Raw genomic sequence first — 23,904 nt, forward strand, 5'->3', positions numbered from 1 at the left:
TATCTTGTACGTGTGTCTGTCTGTTATAGTGGACTATATAGTAAGTGGGCTACCTAGCTCAGCCTTCCTACTGGGCATTGCTACAAGGAAGGTTAAAAAATAGAAAAAAGGGAAAAAAAAAGGTGGGGAGGGGAATTGAGGAGGGAGAGGAGAGGAGAGGAGCTGACGCACAAATGAGAAATTACAGAGAAGTCGTCTGAATATCACTGAAAGAGACCTTAGTTTGTTCCTTACGAAAATCGAACCAGATATCAAATATTTAATCTCGCAGCATCAACCTCAAGGATCTCATTAATCACTAGTAAAGGTAATTTCAATTTACTTTATTGTTTTCTCATTAAACTTTATAAAGTTAAAAACCTTATAAACCTGCATTAAGTAGAAATAAAAAGATAAATGTACGTACATTTATTTTTTGTAAATCACCCTCCTTTCTAAAAAAATTCTGCATTTGCGCGAAAATTGGTGGGCGGTAAGGAAATTTTTTCAACCAAAAAGATGCATTAGTGGGCGGTAGGTAAAAAAAGGTTGACTACCACTGGTGTAGTGTATGGTTTAATGTTTAGTGCATCGTGTTAGGGTTTAATGTTTGGTTTTCCGTGTTTGGGTAGTGTAGGAAGAGATCCATGCAGTATTCCCTGTTGGGGGACATCGCCATCTCTGCAGTATGGCTTTTGAAAACATGATCTGTCTGTTGAAATAATATAATTTAATATACTTGCGCTAAAGTAAAATAAAAATAATTTCTTGCACTGAAGTCTGCTGGGAAAAGACGCCAAACATATTTTGGACTTCCCTATTAACTTTGGTAATAATATCAATGAACCAAATTTGACTAGTAAGTCTAGTGTTAAGAGAATATCACATTCTTATATAGCGTATACACGTAAATATGTTACATATTTTGCTTTGGCTGTGTGACATACACAATAGTGATGCATAATGCCATTTAAAAAAAATATATATTATTTTATTAATTTTTAAATAAAAGACATCGCAGCGTAAAAGGAAATTCATATTTTTTCAAATTTTGAAACAAAACGTATTGGATTTGTGAAATAGAACATAAACTTATGGTTATTATTATATTATCATTTTTGGATATTTTCTTGTGAGTGGTATAGTATAAATTGTAGCTGTCTGAAATTATGTTGTAGTTGTCACCATAGGCGTGCGCAGCCTATTGCATTAGGGTGTGCACCCTAAAGCACAAACACACGCCGCATGTATATGTGTATATATATATATATATCTATATATATATATATATATATACACACACACACACACATATACATACACTGCTGTGTGTGTGTGCTGTGTGAGGGTGGTGTGTGTAAGGGTGGTGCTGTGTGTGTGTATGTGTGAGGGTGCTGGTAGTGTGTGAGGGTGTTTGTGTGTGTGTGTTAGGGTCCTGTTAGTGTGCTGTGTGAGGGTGCTGTGTGTGTGAGGGTGCTGTTTGTGTGATGTGTGTGATGGTGCTGTGTGTGTGAGGGTGCTGTTTGTGTGATGTGTGTGGGTGTCGTGTATTTCTGAGGGTGCTGTCTGTGTGTGTGTGTTTGCGAGGGTGTTGTTAGTGTGCTGTGTGTGAGGGTGTTGTGTGTTTGTAAAGGTGCTGTGTGTGTTTGTGAGGGTGCGGTTAGTGTACTGTGTGTGTGAGGGTGCTGTATGTTTACTGTATGTGTGTGGGTGCTGTTTGGGTGCTGTGTGTGTGAGGGTGCTGTGTGTGTGCTGTTTGTGTGAGAGTGCTGTATGTCTGTAGGTGCTTTTTGTGTGTGGGTGCTGTATGTGTGTGTGTGTGCTGTATGTTTGGACAGATTGTGGAGGTGGGGGCAGATTAGTAAATATCCCCCCTCCCTTCTTACCTTATGTAGGGAGGGGGGATCCTTGCTGCCATGTGCCATCCCTGGTGGTCCAGTGGAGAGTGAACTCTAGCCTGCGGGGCTAGAGTTAACTCTCGTGAGATCTGAGCGTTGCCGCGGCAACGCTCAGATCTCGCGAGAGGAACCTGGCGGAGCTGCTGTCTAGAGCTCCCCGGGTCCTCTCCTGCCTCCCTTCATGCTGCTGTGGGCCGGTGAGGTAGATCTTTGATCTCCCCGCCGGCCCATGGAGGCTTAGAGCAGAGCCGACACTCAGCGCCGGTTCTGCGTGAGCCGACAGGGGAGAATAAAGTCCTGGGGAATAAAGTGTGGGAACCAAGATTCCCAACCCCCCAAAAAAATAATATACACTCCAGTGTGTGTATGTATATGTGTGTGTGTGTATATATATATATATATATATATATATACACACACACACACACTCATACATTCATAGACACACACATTCACAGACACACTCATACATTCACAGACACGCATATTCACATACACTGACACACATACACATTCACAGACACACTCACACACACACATTCATAGACACACACACACATTCAGACACACACATATTCACATACACACAGTCACAGACACACACACACACACACAGTCACAGACACACACACAGTCACAGACACACACACACACACAGTCACAGACACACACACACACACACACACACACACACAGTCACAGACACACACACACAGTCACAGACACACACATTCACACACACACACAAATTATAATTTTTTTAATTAAAAAAATGTCCACCCAGCCTCCCTACCTGGAGTGCTGGCGTGGACTTGTCCCTGGGGTCCAGTGGGTCGGGCGGCTCTCTCAATATCAGCCGCGGCGAGGGAGCTGTGTGCTGTCTGCTCCCAATCGCCGCGCGGGCTGTCCGCTGTAGCTGGGAGCCAGAATATGACGTCATATTCCGGCTCCCAGCATCAGCAAGCGGCGCGCGGCGAGAGGGAGCAGACAGCACACAGCTCCCTCGCCGCGGCTGAAATGGAGAGAGCCGCCCGACCGGGGGGGGGGGGGGTCCATCCCCTCTTGCCCCCCCCTCCCATCCATGACAGGGGGGATATGGGGGGAGGAAGGGGGGCATTGGGGGTGCTGAGTGCCTGCAGGAACGGCGTTCCTGCACAAAAAAAGTGCAGCAACTCCGTTCCTGCAGGACTCAATCCATAGGCGTGCCGCGGGGATTAGGGTGTGCCCAGGCACACCCGGCACACCCCGTGCGCACGCCTATGGTTGTCACAATAATATAATAAACTGGGCTGTAGCAGGTTCTGATCCTGTATTGCAGCTTTACAAATTACAAAATGAAGACAGCCAAGTAGTCAATAAGAAAATAAAACACCCAAGCTGTGCATAAAAAATCTTAAAAAGCAGATACCTTTATTTCTTCATGAAGACATCACCACAATGATGCCTACTCCTTTCATGCCTTACAGGCACTTCAGAGATAGGTGGTATACTCATGTTCCCAAGTCATCAGGGTGGTTGTTGTAGGACTACAGAGGGGTAAACAACATTAATGTAGATTTACTTAACCACCCACAAAAAAAAATTGTTTAATATGTTAGATAATATTAAATGAACATAAATATAGAAAACTTAAACCAGAGATAAAAGTCGCTCTTGTGCTTGGAATGTGTCTTTAATTGTTTTTGCAGTGCATTTTATGTTTTGTTTGTCAATATCCCAGTTGTTCCCACAGCTGGTTAGTAGTTCTTACACTTCAAATATTTATATAATAGTGCTTATGAAGAAATCATTTCAGAAGTTTCTATTGTCTGTTTCCATCATAATTTCTTAAAGTGCAACCATGTTGTCTTTTGTTACAATACAACCATGTAGGCTATTGTTAAAGAGCAACCTTGTCTTCTATTGTTTGGCTACAACCTTGTAGAGTATCTTCACTTTAGCCACTCTCATTTCAAGCTTTTCAAATGCTAGTGATGCACACAAAATCAAGGTCTTGCCCAAACCCAACCACCAGCTGTTGATTTATTACAGCAAAATTCAGTAATATAGTTTCTAATTATCTAAAGCATTGAGAAAGTTCTTATTAACCGTATTTTAGTGTATCAGTAAAAGCTAATTTCCAGACAAGTTACACACTTTTCCCATAATAGGAAAGGTAGAGGATTAGAAGTATCAAGTCAGTTAAATGCCTCTTAAAAATGTTGAATTCCTTCTTAGGAGAAATTAATGCACCATTTAACAAACATAAATGATCTGTCTTAGATCTGCTGTTTAGTGATACCCATCCCTGCAGAACTTGTGGTTCATTTTAGGAACACTAAATGTGCCCATACAAAAATATAACTATATTACTAGATGGCATCTAAGACCATAAGAGTATACATATCAAAATTATCTTCAATATGCCATAATCATTGATTTTATTACAAGACACGAAGGCTCGTATTTGCATATCCCTTTCTTTACTGTCCACAACAGCAGCAAAGAACATTAACAGAAATGAAAAAGCAAAGGTAGTGCATGCCTCACAAATAGGCCACGCCCCTTATGTCCAGTATAATACCCTGGTCCGCCTTCCCATTTCCCTCTTTCTTTGCTGCTCCACGTCAGATAAGTACCTTTTCTTATACTCTATGATATTATTAACTTACTTATCCTGTTTAATTTTAATTTTCTCATTACTATACTTTGATAATATAATTAATTTTCCTTACATCCTGTTTAATTTATTTTCTTTTGGCTGAACTATTAGTTTGTTGTTCTTACTCCAAGGCTCCCAGACCGTTTGGGGTGCCCTCATAATCACCTATGGGCAACCCCTTTACTCCATGTGAGAAATCTTTACCTCCTCTCTTATCTCCTCTCTCATCAGACTCTATACCTATTTTCCGGTCCCTGTTCAGCGCTTGGGTGCCATTTTCTCCCTGGGTACTTCTGTCTCCATGTTCCCTTGGTGATCCCTACATTTCCTCGCACGAACGCCGGGGTCTTCTATACACTTCCCCATTGGCCATTCGTTAGCTTACGGCTGTTAGTTCGGTTTGTTTGAAGAAACGTTTGTATTTCACGAACGGCCGCCTTCACTCACTGCCGCATAGTTTGTTCGGCAGTTTTTCCGTTCGGCATCTCTTCCTTGTTCTTTCACTTGCATTAGACGAATAGTTTATTCGATTATTTTATGAGAACGGCCGTTCGCCTCTTCATTCACCATACATACACGCTTTGTATCTATTTAGTGTGTTAATTCGGGAGTTTTTATTTCCTGCTCTTTTTCTGGTCAGCATAGTGACCCTATAGTTTCCCCTCCCCTTTGGGACCTGCTTTCTCATACCAACGGCCTGGGCCCTAGTGAGAGTCTCTGTCTTTTTTATGTCAGCATTTTAAAATACCTTTCCCCAATTTGATTTTATTCCAATACTCCGTTATTATTTTAGCCGCAGGTTGGGTGAATTACTCTCACTGACTTTATTCCTAGCATTGTTATTATTATGCCTAAATCTAATATGTCTGTCTCCCCCTCCCATATGGATGGGGACAACCCCACCCCAATAGGGGAGACCTTGGCCATTATTGCTAACCCGCTATCTTCGGGTGATAACCCCCATATGTCAGAGGGACCCCAATTCGCCACGCTTCAGCGCTCTATGACCGACGCCATTATGGCGGCTATGGGATCAATGTCATCGGCCCTCTCTCAGTCCATTGCCCACGCCCTTTTGGCACGGCCTATGGATGCAGATCCCGGTGATTTAGGCGCAACCCTCACGCGCCCTATGGGACAGCCTGCTGATCAGGCACCTAGAAAGGCTACGCACAAAGCCAAACATATTTCTCCCCCTGCCTCCAGAAACACTAAGACTGGCGCACCATTGGTCGCCCCTGAAAGCGTGACCCAAGCACACAAACGAGCATTTCCGCGCCAGGCAGAACGGGCGCGGCTTTGGAAAAGTGCGAGAGCACAAATTGAGAGTAGAAAGGTCACAACAGACAAGACCCAGTGGAGCGCTAATAAAATAAATTAACTCACCCTTATATTAAGGGATATAAATATGAGAGAATCTTATGTTAAAACAGTAACATTTTGCTGATCACAATCCTTCCAAAGAATAGTTAACAGCTTAATGGAACCATGGGACACCTTAACTGTCCCAGATATTGGGGCTCCAATGCTCCAATGGAATGGTGTCCAATAGATGCTTATATTTCAGTATTCATAGAAGCTCATTTTGTATTCCTATAGATGTGTGAGAATACAAAGTAGTAATGCAACACCCTACAAGCCAGGCTGGAACCCATGCAAGGGTTAGCCCTGCGTGCCTGCCAAGACAAACACTTCGACATATTTGGCCCCTTGGCCAAGCTGTTTGACCTGGCGGAAGACGTCAAAGCGGAACACCGCTTGGTTGACCCTGATGACCTTTGTGGCTGGGTCCAAAGAGCAATATGCATTGCCGGGAGTGTGAATACCTCCCTATCAATTGAACGGCGTAAAGCCATATTATTCAAAATTGATCCAAAATTAGCCAACTTGGCCCTCACGGAAGCCGGTAAAGATGCCCAGGGCCTTCTGTTTGGGGACTCATTTATTAAAGGTTTGGGGCATTACGTGGGCACGTTCACTGCCCTTGATAAGGCACATTAAAGATTTGGGGCGTTACGTGGGCACGTTCACTGCCCTTGATAAGGCACAAACCTCTATGAAGAAGGTATTTCAGGGGTGGGTCTCTACCAGGGCCGGCAGATCTAGAATTATTTCCAGTCCCGAGGCACGGGGCGAGGCTCCATTACCCAACACCCCACCTATCACGACACAAGAGGCCGATCTACATTCTTGCCGTCCCGCGGCCGGCAATGGCGCTCAAGAGGCTTCCGGGGATACACCAGCTCAAGACGACCTTACGGTGAGTCTTTACAAACCTCAAACTCTGTACCCACATCTATGTTCTTCTCATGTTTGTGTAGGGGGCAGCATGGTCGGACCTGATGTCCGACACTTGGGTGCTCAATACAATACGAGGGTTTCACATAGAGCTTGTGGGGGATCCGGTAAGTATCCCCTCCCCCAGACCACTTTGCCTCTCTCGTCACGATCGCATGTTGATCAACGAGGAACTGCTCGACCTCCTAGACAAGAGGGCGATAGAACAGGCACCCATGGGCAACGCTGGGGTCCTGAGCAATGTCTTTCTCGTGGAGAAAAAAGGTGGCCTTACGCGCCGGGTTATAAACCTGTGCCCCCTCAACACCTTGGTAAAGTATCGTCATTTCAAGATGGAGGGTATACATCTCCTGAGAGACCTACTCCTGCACGTAGATTGGTTGGCGAAATTAGATCTCAAGGATGCCTACCTTACAGTCCCAGTGGCAGAAACATCTCGGGACCTTTTACGCTTCCAATGGCGCAACAAGACCTGGCATTTTAACTGCCTCCCCTTTGGCCTCTCATCGGCCCCTTAGTGCTTCACCAAGCTCCTCCGCCCGGCGATGGCCTGGCTGCGCAGTCAAGGCATAAGACTTATCGTCTATCTAGACAACATCCTGCTCAGGCTCAACAGGTCCTCATATGACACATCAAACTGGCAGTAGATCTCCTCTCCCGTCTAGGATTCATCATCAACTGGGAGAAATCCCGTCTGACCCCTACAACACGGATAGAATTCCTAGGATTTCTGGTGGACTCAGTACAAGAATCCTTGAGCCTGCCCACGAGCAAGGTTCGTGCGATCCGCAAGGAGCTGCGCAGAGCACTTTTCCAACCACAACTCACATTACGACAATTAGCTCGCTTGATCGGCCTCCTAGCCTCCTCCATCCAGGCAGTATTTCCTGCCCCTCTACATTACAGAGCCCTACAGCGACTCAAGATCGCGCACCTACGGCAGGGCGCGTCCTACGCGGACCTGGTGACTCTGGACAGAGAGACAAAAGACGAAATCCGCTGGTGGATTCTCAATCTGTCTGCTTGGAATGGCAAGGCGATCTACGGCTCCCTCCTGGAGTTTATCATAGAATCGGATGCGAGCCTACAGGGATGGGGCGCTCACTGCGCAGGCGTCTCTACGGGAGGCCGCTGGTCGGAAACCGAAGCCGGTTACACATCAATGCCTTGGAACTCTTGGCGGGCTCCTTCGTGATCTGCAGCTTCGCGAAAGGTCAGGCACATGGATGTATTCGCCTCCGCATGGACTCAGCAGTGCGGTACATTAATCACATGGGCCGTACCCAATCGGCGCTCCTAGCCGGTCTAGCGAAAGACTTCTGGGAATTCTGTCTGGAACAGAACTTGATGGTTCAAGCGGAATACTTGCCGGGGCTGCACAATGTCCAGGCGGACTGGAGTTCACGCTATCTCTCAGACGCCAGCGACTGGAAGCTGGACGTGGAGGTGTTCTCCACTATATCATCTCTGTGGGGTCCTTTTGCTATAGATCTTTTCGCATCCTGACTCAACGCCCAGCTCCCACATTTCTTCAGCTGGAGACCAGACCCATCGGCAGAAGCCGTGGATGCCTTCCTGCATGCGTTTCCCCCATTCTTGATGATCCCCCGCACCCTCATCCAGACCCGCCGCCAGAGGGCCGAACTAGTCCTTATCACTCCTTTCTGGGGGACACAGTCATGGTTCCCACAACTATTGGAGATGGCGGTGGATCATCCCAGATTGCTGCCAACCTTCCAGGACCTTCTTCGGAACCTGTCAGGGGATTGTCACCCCCTCCTGGTGGATGCCTCTCTCAGTCTACTGGCCTGGCGCATTTCAGGGGACCCGAGGTGTTTCAGACTCTACTCAATGACTATTGGCGGATGCATGGGCTCCGGGCACTCGATGAGCATATGGGTCAGCCTGGAGAACTTGGGCTAGCTGGTGCATGGCTAGGAACGTTGATCCCGTTTCAGCCCCTGTGACCTTCATTCTGGATTTCCTGACATCCCTCTTCGAGGAAGGTAAGGCATACCGTACTATCAATTTATACAGATCGGCGATCTCCTCGACACACCAAGGCTTGGACGGAGACCCAGCCGGTCAACTCCCACTAGTGTGCAGACTCCTCAGGGGCTCCAGACTTTCCCGTCCACCCAGGCCACGCTACTCCTCCACTTGGGACGTTTCCAATTGTTTTGTCCTTCCTTCTCACCTGGCCTCCAAATCCGGATCTCTCCCTACGCCAATTATCGGCCAAATTAGTTTGCCTCCTTTGCCTAATATCTTGGAAGAGAGTATCGGACGTCCGGGCCTTGGACCTCGACGCTAGATCATACACCCCGGACGGGGTAACGTTTACTATCAATAGACGGACCAAAACATCTATTAGATCGGTATCGTACCCGGCTTTCCCGTCTACACCAGCACTGTGCCCGGTGGCATGCTTAAGAGAATACGAGGACCGCACTTGTATTTGCCGGGTGGCCACGACATCCCAGCTCTTCCTTTCACTCCGTCCACCCTTTAAACCGGTGGTAAGAACTACTCTCTCCCGTTGGTTGAAATGGCTACTCGGCACAGCAGGTATCGATACCTCCATCTTTGGGGCTCTTTCCGTAAGGAGCGCCTCGGCCTCCGCAGTTATCACATCCGGAGCATGCCTGGAGGACCTTATGAAGATGGCTGATTGGTCAAGAGAGTCGACATTCCGAGAATATTACTTTCGCCCGACTACTCACCTGTTTACGGCAGTGGTGGACCAGCTTTAAACTTGCAAATACGAGCCTCCGTGTCTTGTAATAAAATGACATGATTTTGCTATTGCATGACGAAAAGTCATTATTTTAATAGAGACACGGAGGCGAGTATTGTCCCACCCAATTTGCGTGAGTATGTGATGGTTTGATTCTGCAAATTTTCCTGCCCAGATCATCTGCATACGTCCGGATACGGGTAGGTGGTAAGTGGGGCAATTGTTTGCACTTATGTATGTTGTACTTTGTCTTATGGATGCAAGGGCATTGGCATAACACTCGGGTGTGATAACGTATATTCGGCCTCTTCTGGCCTTGATAATGGTTCAAAGATCCGATTTAACCTCTGGGTTCCTGTCGCTTATGTTTTCACAGCCTGACCCGGATCCGCACGATTCAGCCGGAGACAAGCTGCCACGCTCGGGTGAAACAGTCCTTCTTTTCGAGTGGAACCAGCTCATCATCGCCTAGTTATGGACTTGCTCCCATGGGACTCACAGTTATGTGGGTTACTAAAGCCCTACGTTTGTTGAGAGTTACCTACATGTTATGTTCTTCCGTTTGTTAATTTTTCGTGTAGCACCTTCAGAAAGAGGGAAATGGGAAGGTGGACCAAGGTATTATACTGGACATAAGGGGCGTGGCCTATGTGTGAGGCATGCACTACCTTTGCTTTTTCATTTCTGTTAATGTTCTTTGCTGCTGTATGCAAATACTCGCCTCCGTGTCTTTATTAAAATCATGACTTTTCGTCATACAATAGCAAAATCATGTAATTAAATGGCAACTTCATCTCAATTAATTTATTATAGTGTATGTTGGTCCTGGGTGCTGTCTTACCTTATAGGGTTCTTTTTTTTAATGGATTACCTCAAAAGTCTTCTTAACAGTGCCTATCCATTCGGCCCCACTTCCTTCTCCTCCATTTCTGGCTTCATGCTCTCAGCCCATCACTAACCACCGGTTGAGAGAAATGTTTTAGATGTGATGAATTTGTTTTGTTTCCTGGAGTGGCCTTTCAAATTCATGTTTAGATTGTGTGCCTAGCATATATCTAGATGGAGGGTTTCATATAGTATGTTCTCTACTGGAAGCAGTCTTTAATTTCCATAAGTGCTCCAATGTAGGTTAAAGACTGGGTCTGGCAGAAGTGATAGGTGTAACATGAAGGTCATATAAAAGGTGGTAATTGTCTTCACACTTGTTCAATGCCTAGTACATTGCTCTGTTCAACACTTTTGTGACCAGTATGGAGAACCCCTGTCAATGACCACATGCTACAAGAAAAGCATATACAAACGTTAGACCCTTCAGCCCAAAATTAATTAATATCTAAAATAACAGCAACTTGGCAATGGTACATTGTAATTGCAATTTTGTAATTTTTTTACTACCCCAACAGCCTTGTTAAACACTAAGAATTGCAAAAGACACATAATACAATAATCTTCATTTGTAGCTCAATCAATGTTGATTGCGTTAGATAGATCCACTGTCTATTTTCTCCAAAATCTGATTATTTTGCTTTTCGTGACTATTTTCAAGAACCAAATAGCAAGAGTATTGCTCATGTAAAATCCTGTTAGCCGAAAATTAAGTATCGGTCGAAAGAAGTGAATATTAATGATAACGTGGGAAATAATTGTATCCAAAAGATGACATGTGCAAATCATCTGGATTATTGGTATTTTAATAACTTGAAGTTAAGAAGGTAGATGTAAGAAATATGGACAATTCCCTCGCTTAATAACAGAACTGTGGAAAAAATGTTCTATCAAGAACATTTGGAGAATTTCTACTTTTTATAACTTTACTAGTCATCACATCAAGTGGTTCAATTAATTTGTTTCCTATTTATTTCATTCAGGTCATTTGGAATTATTCTCTGGGAGATATTTTCTTTGGGTCAACAGCCCTATCCAGGATATTCTAACTTGGAGGTGTTACACCATGTGCGTTCAGGGCAGAGGATGGAACCCCCAGAAAATTGTTTTGATGATATGTGAGTATTTCAAGAGTTTTCATCTAGAATGCAAGCATTATTAAAGCATTTTAATGAGAGTTTTTAAATGCATTTGTTAATGGATACACTCAAAATGTCAAAAAAAGCTTGTCACTCCATGCTGTTATCAGATATACAAGGACCATATGGAAATAAAAGTCACTTAAGGGGTCCAGGGAATGAATGGACCTATAAGATCCTATGTCCCCTGGATCCCTTAAATGACACTGAATGTTAGTCTCTGTACTTGCACACTGCAACAGGCGAAAGGGGACCAGCAGAGGAGGCAAAATGTGTACATGCATGTGAAGGATAAGCACAACAAAAGGTGAAACAGTCTACCCAGCACCTTATTACAGGTGCTTGCTATACACTGGATCCTAGGGAAGATGATTTAATGACATCCTCTGAATCTATTTTATTATTGCTTTATTGTACCAATTCTTTTTTTTTTTTTTTACATTTCTCTCTGGAGCATCTGAAGCTGCAAATGCTCAGAATAGGCAAAAACAACAAAGTATTAATTTGTGGATGTTCTCTTCACCTGAGAGACATCATGACAACACTTTGCATGTATTTTCTCTCAGTGCATGCTGTCATTAGCAATTACTTTGAAATCAACCTGTATTGCGTTTCACTGTTTTATACGTTCGACTGTGGAATGCATTGGGAGTTGTTTAATCCAGGTCTCTGAGCAGTAAAGTAACACCGGGAGGGAGACTCTGGTTACATCAACTGAAGTGCATTTAGTGAACTTTATATTTAGTCTTTATGGAATTTCAGTCAATGCTTTGACAAGCTGCCCATAGCTGATTCAGCCACATACAGCCATTTTGTAATTGGTTAAGCCATTTAGAATAAAACCAAAATATTTGAATGCACATTGCTTCCAGTAGTATTGATATTCAGATTTGTCATTTACTCAATCACGCCAAAAATTAAGAATGAATAATGAAGATTCTAAATTAGACAAATTAGACAAATTGTCGTACGTGCCATGTTATCCAAATACCATTCTTGCATGCAGCTACATAAGTAAATTAGTTGAGGTTAAAATTGTCTTTCCTATAATCTAAGCCATGTTTATAAAGTTTCATTATTTTTTTAGGTGTTAACGCTTTTTTTTTTTTGGTCTAAACTACTATTAGCATAGACAAAAAAAATAGTTAAATACTAAAAAATACTGCGAGTAAAAGCATGTATATGGCCTGCGAAGGCAAGGGACTAGGGGGGCAAGTAGTTTGTTGTATAATTTCTTTTATGTGCTTGACCTAGTACTCAGCACCCTCATGCACTTTCTGTCAGTAAACTAAATTGTCTGTTGCCATTACAGCAAGTTATTCATGGAAGTGCTGAATTCTTTAAATTCCTATTGCCCTAAACCAAGTATTGAATGTGAATTGAGGAGTAATGGCTACTTAATAGTTTTCTTTCAACTATGCTTTTGCCGACTGTCACTTAAAGCACAATCAATAGGTGACGGGGAGCTAGGGTTCAAAGTGCAAGCCCCCACACCAAAGAGTTTTCTAGGTGTCAGATAATCCCTCAAGCTACCGTGAAGAGCAGATAGAAGTCACAAACTGTCAGCTGATGTAACAAAACATTTCCATCAGGGAAATAAAGACACGTACTTTTGGATTACATCTTTATTTTCAAAGCCCCCTATCTTATTTTCTCATTGCCAAAGGACATTTTGACAAAAAGGCTCATTCTCACAGTATGTTATAGGCGTTTTCATACAACGTAGTTTAACCTCATGGCAGGCTTGGTAAAAGATTGAGATGTCATCTCTATTTTAAGGAATTGTGACGATGATGGAAGAGGTCTATAAAAGATCAGTCTTCTCCAGGAATTTCAGTTAATTGTACTTCTTAGCATTTCAATCAATCAGGCTGTAATTTACATTAAAAAAATATGTTTCACATTGTTACAGAGATCAGAGGGTTATGAAAAAAAACATATTCTATTTACTATTTTATAAGAACATGTAAATTAAAGTATATTATAAAGTCTATTTAAAATAGAAAAATAACACCGTGATAAATTAGGAGAAAATACTGTTCATTAATCAAACATTTTATAAGATTATCAAATATAAAACTCATAATATATAAGTGAGAGCTCTTTGAAACTGTGACGTTCTTCTATTGTAAGTTACTAATAGATTCTTTAAACTGAAAATGTAACTGTAACAAACAAAGTACATCAAGTATAATGCATATAAAGCTGTCAGTTAAGTCTATATCATAAAGTGGAATCTTAACAATATTTCCTCTGTTTTAGACAGTACAAGAAAGATAACCTCCCCTTCCCCTCCCCCCTTACTTTAGAAATATCAAAATCATTCATTGAAAGACACAATAGATCAATAATAAAAATTAACAAAGAATTAATGAGAGTTAGTACCAAAATGTAGTTAATGTCCCACTCCAACCTATCTGTATGGAGCTTGCCACATTTTAACCTGGGTAGGGTCCATATACTTTAAGTGAATGTGCTATCCAGATTGCTGTACTTACTACAAATATTGCCAATCAAAATACAGATGGTTTTCTTCAGCTCGGTGCCCGCAGCCTTTCCTAGGTTTATTTGGGGCGAATAGGCAACCGCCTATCAGCTATTCCACCCTTTGCAGGGCAAGAAATGGGAGGCATTCACCTGGCTAACTTGTATCATTACTACGTGGCAGTAATGTTGGCTTGCAACTACATGTGGTCTAGGATGGCTAGAGCTTGAATGGCTGTTTATTAAGGATCCCATCCACACTAACCCATGGTTATCAGCTCAACTAAACATCCAGCCATTACACCCACTATAACTATATGGAGGAAACATAAAATAGAAATGGGACTTTCATTGCTTGTCTCCCCATTGTTTCTAGTATCCCATAATCCTATGTTTTTCCCTGCAGAAATGTCATTAGCAATCTGACTACAAACAAAGCACATACATCAGTCTTTCAGGTGTGGTACAGGATGTCAGTATCTTGCCACTAAAACACGTCCTTCAGTCTAGACCACAGACCCTTTTGGTTGGTTTTCAATACCACCAAATGTGTAATTTCCTCAAATCTATCCTCTACAAATTGCCAGCCACCTGGACACGAACCAAGTTTGAAAATATTAGCACATCCAAAAAACAATCTATAGACGCCTAACTGCGTTCTATTCCATGGTTAGGGGTGCTGCAGATGGGGTTCCCTCTGCCTCTTTTGTAACTGCTTTGATGACTGACACAAGGTGTCACTTTGTTCTCGTCCTGTATTCCTGTCACCGACTTGTGAAACCGATATGATGCAATTTGATTATACAGTGCCATTTCTGAAAATATAATAAAAATGGAAACATGGAAAATAAAAAATATCTGTCTCTATAAAAACATTTTTGTATTTTAAACCAAATGTTTAATTCTTAAGTTACATGAAACAACATACATATAATGAAAATATGAGGCCTTGAAATCCATTACAGATACAAATAGCTGGAGTTAATTTTAATATAAAAGCTATAAAGAATTGATAGAAATCAGCAACAAGCAACATAAAACTGAGCCTCATTAAATCTCCAAAAGAATGCAACCACCAACAAACAAATGTTTCAAATATTTCTCCACCATTACAAGCTGTCAGGATTATTTACTAAAGTGAGAAATGTAAGGCCAGAGTAGCTAAACAGAATTTTTAAAGTTCAGCTATTTTAACCTTAAAATTGAAATTCACTTTGAATTCACTATAGGTTCTCACTTTACCGAATAACCCTGTGTGCACTGAGAGAGCTCAGAAACGTCATTGTATTTTCTGGACTACATTTATATATATATTTTTTAACTTTCTGATTTTATTTGTTTCCATATTTTGGAGATGTGTACATGTTTTAGGTTGAATAAAATAACAGAATCATTTTGTGAAACCTGGAAATGGACCTTATTTCCATTTTCTGTCAATTGTCTCAGAAAGCTTGGTATTCAGCCAGTGAGTTTTCTCTCTGTTAATGATATGTCCAATAGAGGGCACTCTGTTATCACTGACTCTATATTCTGTCATTCCACTAGGCAGTGTCTAAAATTGTTATGTTTTTCAATTTTAGTATGCTTGTTAATGAAGATATTTTACAAACTACTATCTTGCGAATCACTGTTGCATTTTTCCCCCCTCTGTAGGAGTAGTTATATGTACATTTGAAGGTACAAATAAATAAGATATAATTCATCCAAAAACATTTAAAAGCATTTGCTTCTCTGTGGGCTGTTGCCTTTGTGAATCTTACATAACAGGTTATAATCACTTAAAGAAATCTAAACGTACTATCCTGAATTACATAATCCATTTGAAATTTGAAAGGTTATTAACATCCTAGCTCAGCAGTAAAAAAACAACTGAATTGCGATCATATAAAGAATACTCTCACAAAATAGGTTAAAATGGGAAAGAAACGTTGAATTAAAACCTATGAGCAAAAAAAACAAAAACAGCTTGATAATGACTAAAATCAAACATTGGATCTTTTACTACTTTTAATATTAACACTTTTCAGCAATGTACTTTGTGCATTGCGTTGGGTAGAGTTTACCAGAACATTTAGGATGCCATGAACAAAGAACGATAATGATGGATGTATGGATGCATCTAAATGCCACACTATATAGGATTCATTGATATGTGAAGGAAAAAGATGGAAATCATAAGTTAGAATGAAACCCACAATGCAATGTAATTATTTACTTTTTTTTTTAATTCGTAGAATATCAGTGAACATATTTCTGATATATTGATGTGTTATCATAAGTTACAATGAAACCCACCATGCAATGTAATGGTTTTATTTTTTTTCTTATTTTTATTTTATGTATAATATCAGTGAACATATTTCTAATATATTGATGTATAATATAACTATGTATTTCTGTATATATATATATATGTTTGTTTATTTTGCATAGTAGATATAATATAATATATTCTCTAATGCTGATCCTAGATAGATTACAATGCACTCTATTGTGGTTTTGCATTATCTTTATATGTCGTATTTTGTCATTTATGAAAAATGTACATGGAAGTAGATTATTTTTCCTGCTATGTTTGTGCGTCTTCTGTTCTGTCAGGAAGAGGTGCAAGAAATTAAGAGGTATTCATGAGAACACGAGAAAGCTATACATGGTTAAGAATTAAAAGGTTTTCACCTATGTTTCAATGGGATGTAGCAAAAATCTTGAATGTAGGGTTTGCATCAAGTGTGGCTTGGGAACGATGGCCAGAGAGAACAATGAATATGGCATCCTTTATTTTTACATGTCCTCCAATCTGCTCATTCATTCTGTTTTGTCATTTGCCCTTTATATTTGTTACACTTCCTTCCTTGCTTTAGATATACAGTATTTTATGTTCTCTCTCTTTTTTCTCCTTGCCTTTATGTCAGCCTCACTCTTCCTCCATTTGTTCCTCGCTTCCTTTATGTCTGCTCCATCATCTTTTTCTTCATTCACCCTATATTGGAAACCCCTTCTTGTATACCTGGACACATAGCTGATCCTTGTTGTCTAATTTTTGTTCCAATTTACAATCCCCTTGCTTTTCAATGTATTCCTCTCTACTTTATGTCAGCTTCTCGTTGTGTTAGTACCTTTTTATGAGTGTTCCCTTAGTTTATATAAAATACAGAAATTTGCACATTTAATCAATTTTGGTAATTTTCATAGCACCACATTTAAGAAATGCGTGTTCAAGTTTTTTTTCCAAAATGCCTGCAGTTTCCTCTAGATTTTTCCTTTCTTTGTCTTTTGATTTGTGACTGTTCTTCCCTTTTGCGTGTGCTGCCCATTTTCCTTTCTCCTCTTGTTTCTTTGTCCTTATTTGGTTCTATTTTTACAGTCTAATGACCTGCAACAATACTGAGTTAATAGTTTGATAACAAGTATATCATATCTTAAAACAAAGTAATATGCGTGCAAATTATCCATGATTTATGTAAGTGTACAAATTGATTTTTTTTTTCTCCCAAAATATCTCAACTGGAAAAATTTTCCAACTCATTATTTTATTTTTCCAATTGAGCTATTTTCACCTCAAATTTGGAATTCCATTTTCACGTCACCATATTTCACAGCTTAGTAACCCATGCTGACTATTTCTTTTGAATAGTTCCATCTCTATTTAAATGCACCTGTTCATGGTTGTTTTCCTCCTATTTTAATAATAGTTCCATTTGAGCTTCTTTTTTTGGATGACATATTTCTCAGTTCCTACCGTGCTGTAGCCATCATATAAACATAGACTGCTTCAGTTTTTTTTGTCTTTGATCTCCACGTTTACTGCTGCGCAGACTTTTCATGATATATATGCTTGTACATTCATACTAGCGCTGATTTCTACTGCAAGACTATTTTTTCCCATTAACAGATCAGCTATCCGTCTTATATTTCACATGCATACCAAAACCTTCCAACTTTACTGTGACCTTGTCACTAAACATAGTGTTAGATGCCTTACTAACATTTAGGAATACCAGACTCCCTGACAGCTTCCTACAGTTATTTTTCTACCATCTCTTCATTAAAAGTAGCAGAGCATGATTGACATGAAGCCCAATGTTCGTCTTCTGTGACCCTATATTCTAAATGTTAGTTAATGATCAGTTATGTATCTTTTTCTCCACGATTTTCTGACTAGTCCGTAACTAAAACATTTTCACTCTTTAAATTCCTTTTTATCATTGGTATTTTAATTTCACAATGTTCAACGATCAAAGACATAAATCGCTAATAAGTATTTCAAGGCACCATCTGAGCAATCCGTTTTTGCTAATTATTTTTATTTGTACCATTTTTATTTTTATTTGTACCAATTGAAGCACTTCCTAAAAGGACATTTTGTCTCGGCTGCTTTTAAGAAGGTATTTTACTTCTAGGTCTATCTAATAAAAGAACAATAGGAGTCTTTTAGGGGCTGTTAATACATCCCATCTATTGGTAGGCAAAAAACCTCCCTGTTTTTCAGCTACATAGCAGATAAGACATCTTAAAACAACTTTCCTAAGTTGCAGCAACTTTGAAATATTCTTTTTTTATGTTGTGTCCTTTGTTCCAATATTTAAAATATGTAGCACAGTTAATACAATTATTCTAATATTTTCATTATATATTTGATGTATTTAATGTACTCAGTAAAGTTGCGCCAAGCTAGTTTTACCTCATTGTTACCAAGCAATGCATAGATATTAATCAATGTTATCAATTGTGGCTCAGTAAGGTGATCTCTCACACTTCCTGTCTTTGAAGAACGAGAAGCTGAAAGTTGCCTATTATTTGCAGTTTTCAAAACAGGAAAGCACTAAAAGGTATTAACTACAACTGTAATGAGGCAGAACAACCCTAACTTCCGTATAAAACACCTTCTGCTGTAAAGAGTTTAATTAAAATGATACAAACAAACTTAAGAGTATATTGTTGTACCAAAAATGCACAAGTCAGTGTTCTCTGACTACTCCTCACAGAGAATGCCTGAGAAACCATTCTTTACAGATTTCTAGAAAAGTGTAAGTCTTTGGAGGTGTCAGCATAAGCCATCCAATCTGTAGGCCAATAAATCTGAATAATTAGAACAGAAATGTACTACTAGTAAGGGGAACCATTACTTCCTATGATGTTTAATGTTATGTTACTAGTCCCCTTATTTCCAAATTTGTTTGTGAGGTCTGAAAAATAAACTCATATGTAGAAATCCACACAACTTTACTTCTGTTCTGAAACAAAGTGCCTAATCATGGCTCCCTGTCTTCATTCTTATAAGAAAACAACTTTTCACATGGCAGTCTACATAGAGAGAGGAGGAGGAACGTACACAATTTGTTTTATTTCTCCTCACTTTTTAGATTTTTTCTCTCACTTTGCCAAGGTTAAAATGAAATGTGATGGTAAGTGGTAAATCTTTAACATTCATTTTAAAGAAAATGGAGAATCACAAAAGGTTAACACAAATTATAGGTGTTCTTTAATACTTTATTCAATGGTTTTATTCCAGAGAAATTATAATTCCATTTTAGAGGACAGTAGTAAAATGCTTGAAATTGTAGTCAGTTTATAAGCTATTATAGGTAATTAAAAGACAGGTCAGCATAGGACAACTAATTTAGCACTCTACATTTTTCCTTATAGGTGGGACCTGATTTTAAAGTGTTGGGCCCAGGACGCTTCAAAACGACCAACTTTCTTTTATCTTCAAAGACAGCTAGAAGATTTGAAACACTGTTCTTTAAGATGGTCTCGGGTTAGGTATAGAAGAGCAAATCTGGAAGGTATTTTGAATCCAGCTTTTGAAGGTAACTATGCCTCATTTTACCTATAATGTCAGATGACTCAATAATTAATTAATTTTATTTTCTATTTCCAGAATAGCATTTTATAGGCTGTAATATTGTGTCCTTTTTTAAAATTAGAATATGTTTTCTGCTAATGGATGAGTGTTACTTCTTGTCAAGGCCACACCTCTTCCTGTTAAAGACTAGCACACACTTTGACTGATGGAGACACACTCTGAGATACACTGATATATACACACTCTCACTGATTTGACACAATCTGGCAGACACACACATTCATTGACTCACTCACAGACACACACTGACACACACAATCACTGACAGACACGAACACACTCACTGACCTACACGCACAATGACGCAGACACCCACCCACTCACACACACACTTAGACACACAGTGACAGACACACACAATCACTCAGACACACACATTCACTGACAGACACAAACAGTCACACAGACACACAGGCTGCCTCACAGACACACACTGACAGACATACACACAATAAATCAGACACACAGGCTCCCTCACAGACACACACTGACAAACAAACACTTACTCACAGGCACACACACACACTGGCAGACATACACACTCACAGACACACACTGACAGATATACACACACAGACTCACTGACAGACAGACACACACACACACACACACACACACATTGCCCTCCCCCCCAACACTCACAGATTATATATTTATTTTAATTGAAAGCCAGCCAGCCTCCCTACCTTTGGGATAACTAGGTGGATTATTAACCTGGATTTCAGTGGGACTGCTTGCCGGGCTGTTTCGCCAGGAAGGTGCGCAGGCAGGCGGTCAGTTGAGCTCCAGGCAGGGGGCGAGGATTTATGAGCTCTCCCTGCTCAGCTCCTTCATGCGCCACAGAGTGATGTCGGGAGCTGAGCAGGGAGAGCTCATAAATCAGCGCTCCCTCGCCACCCGCCTGGAGCTTAGTTAGCCACCTGCCCCATGGCTAACAAGGCATTTGCCTGGGAATTTGGGGGCGGCATTTTTTGCCGCCGCTGGAAAGTGCCACCCAAGGCAAATGCCTTGTTTGCCTCGCAACAAATACAGCGCTGCCCGCCACCCAGCAATCCCACAAGGACCCCCCTCTTCACTTCTCACCCAGCAGACGCTGCCACTCCCTCACCTTGCAGCCCCATGTCCCCATACACTGCAGCCCCTGTCTCCCCCTTTCACCCAGCAGTCCCATGTCCCTTCTCACACCCTGCCCTTTCTCTCACCCAGCAGCCTCTCTCATACCCTTTATCCCGTCTCCACCTATCACCCAGCAGCCCATGCCCCCCACCCGCAGCCACTGTCCCCACCTATCACCCAGCAGCCACTGCCCCCCCTCACCCAGCAACCCTTACCCCACCTCTCACCCAGAAGCCACTGCCCCCTGTCACCCAGAAGCCCCTGTCCCCCTCTCACACAGCAGCCCCATGTACCCTCTCACACCTTGCAGCCCCTTTCTCCCTCACACTCAGAAGCTCCATGACACCATCTCTCACAATGCAGCCCCATGAACCCTTCCCACACCCTGCAGCGCAATGTCCCTTCTCAATACTCTGCAGCCCCATGTCCCCTTCTCACACGCTGCAGCCCCATGTCCCCTGTCACAACATGCAGTCCCATGTACATTCTCACACTCTGCAGCCCTATTCCCCCCTTCCACATTCTAGATCTCTTATTCTGCCCTCACACAACATCTCCTATTGTCTCCCCCTCACGCACATCGCCTATCAGCCCAACGCAACACGTGGACTGCCCTGAGGGGTATTAAACAAATGTGCCCACTTTGGCGAGGCATGAATGTCATTGGTGATGACACAACATGCACACTCTTGGGCCACACCCCTCCAAGGGCTGCTCTGCCTTTAAATGCCCCGGCTGAATTTTTGTCCCAGTCTGGCCCTGCCTGTGACTAAACCCTAGAAAATCGAATGGGACATTTAAGATCATACATGGGGTGGAATTATTATGAAAGACTGTTCCCTCCCTAGTTCCTATGCCAATGGTTCACAATATCATAGCAGTCGTAGTCATGTGGTAGAGGTTGCTGAATTTACAGCTGCCATACACAGCAGCAAGTTATTACACTACTATTACCAATCTGCCATGTTCATTTATCATCACCTCAATATAAAGACAAGTGAAAAAATATACAAGGCAATCAATGTAAAAATATTGGTTAAAATCAGATGAAAAGTGTCCTGACACTAAATACCACATTTAAGTTAAACAAATATCTTTAGCTTCTAGCCCCTATTTCAGATGTACTCATCAAAAAGCCCCAACCTATGGGGAAGATGACTGCCCTGGGCTTGTTGCCTGCTGGACTATCTCCTGCAACCAAGGATTCAAAACCCACTGTAGTAAGCTTGTTTGAATCGGGCCTTCTTTAGCTCTCATCTTTGTTAATACTTGTCAATTATGCCAATTCTATGCTTGCAGAGTGCTTCAGAATTGTTTGGCAGTATGCAAATAATAATAGTAACATATATGGGCAATAGTGATTAAAGGTTTGACAGATGCAAAACCATCATTAGGATGCCCTCAGAATGCCACGTGTGTATTTATATTACACCTGCTACTTGGTTCCACTCTTCTCTGCAGTAATGGAAAAAAAGGTAACATTTATTATCGACCTGCACATATGGGACATATTAAAGAAGGGTAAAAACATAATGATAAAAGTGGTAGCAATAACTTTAATGCATCTCTTATTTAACCTGTTTCAATATGCTCTTTATTATTAAAGGGGAACATACATTAAATAGCATGTAATTCATAATAGGAATTATTGTACTGATTAGCAATCCTTTGTTAAGCCTGGTTGCTTTGTTTGCTGATCATTCTAAAGACAGCAAACAGAACATCTGTGTGAAGACCTTAGAGCAACTTGATATTCACTGCTTAGATGTGGGTTGGTGTCTTAAGGAATGTCATCTAGTGAGACAGGAAGGAATAAAATCACCACATTTATTGTAAGCTAAAGGGCTATGGCCATTACAACTATGCAAAGCAGAATATATCATCAACATGTTACAATATAGCCCGACAATAGCAAACAATTTTCAAATAGCTAGTCAGATGGTAAATTAGGACATCCTATGTCTTAAATTAGAGGGACAAAGGTTTAAAAATAATATCAAGAAGTATTACTTTACTGAGAGGGTAGTGGATGCATGGAATAGCCTTCCAGCTGAAGTGGTAGAGGTTAACACAGTAAAGGAGTTTAACACAGTAAAGGAGTTTAAGCATGCGTGTGATAGGCACAAGGCTATCCTAACTATAAGATAAGGCCAGGGACTAATGAAAGTATTTAGAAAATTGGGCAGACTAGATGGGCCGAATGGTTTTTATCTGCCGTCACATTCTATGTTTCTATGTTTTTATGGTATATATTGATAGGAGAGAAATGTTGCATCTCCTAATGTGGTACGAGGAATGGGAGGTTGCACTAATGTTATGTTAGTCATCCATTCATTATCATATGGTGCATGTGGTTGTAATTATTTATTTCAATTATTTAGGATTTTGCATGTTTTAGAGCAGGCATAGGTAACCGTCGGCACTTCAGATGTTTTGGACTACACCAACCATGATGCTTTGCCAGCATTGCATGTGTAAGAGCATTATGGGGGATGTAGTCCAAAACATCTAGAGTGCCGAAGGTTGCCTATCCCTGTTTTAGAATATAACAAATCCAGTGAACCATATAAATTGTGCCTCTGAATATCTCAGAATTTTTACAAGCAATTTTCACAATGCACCAAAAAAACTCTTATTTTCTTTAGCAGTTGTTTACATTTTCAAGTGATAGCTGCCAGTAATTTGCACCCTAAAAGCACATCATTAGTGATGTCCCGGACGGCGAACATATGCGATGTTCGGTCAGCCCCCTATTTGTCAGCATTGAATAAACTTTGACCCCTGTACCTCACAGTCAGCAGACACATTCCAGCCAATCAGCAGCAGACCCTCCCTCCCAGACCCTCCCACCTCCTAGACAG

The 23,904-nt window shown here is 41.2% G+C and overlaps 1 protein-coding gene across 1 annotated transcript in view; it reads left to right on the forward strand.

The window, feature by feature from the left end:
* ROS1 (ROS proto-oncogene 1, receptor tyrosine kinase) overlaps positions 1–23,904 on the forward strand; it is a 295,800-nt gene that overhangs the window by 252,665 nt on the left and 19,231 nt on the right. Inside the window, exons 39-40 of the mRNA XM_063441784.1 lie at positions 11,422–11,556; positions 19,708–19,871. Of these exons, the coding sequence (XP_063297854.1) occupies positions 11,422–11,556; positions 19,708–19,871 (299 nt within the window). The remainder of the gene's footprint in view (positions 1–11,421; positions 11,557–19,707; positions 19,872–23,904) is intronic.

The sequence above is a fragment of the Pelobates fuscus genome, chromosome 2 (assembly GCF_036172605.1).
Source record: "Pelobates fuscus isolate aPelFus1 chromosome 2, aPelFus1.pri, whole genome shotgun sequence".
In the NCBI taxonomy this organism is placed as follows: Eukaryota; Metazoa; Chordata; class Amphibia; order Anura; family Pelobatidae; genus Pelobates; species Pelobates fuscus.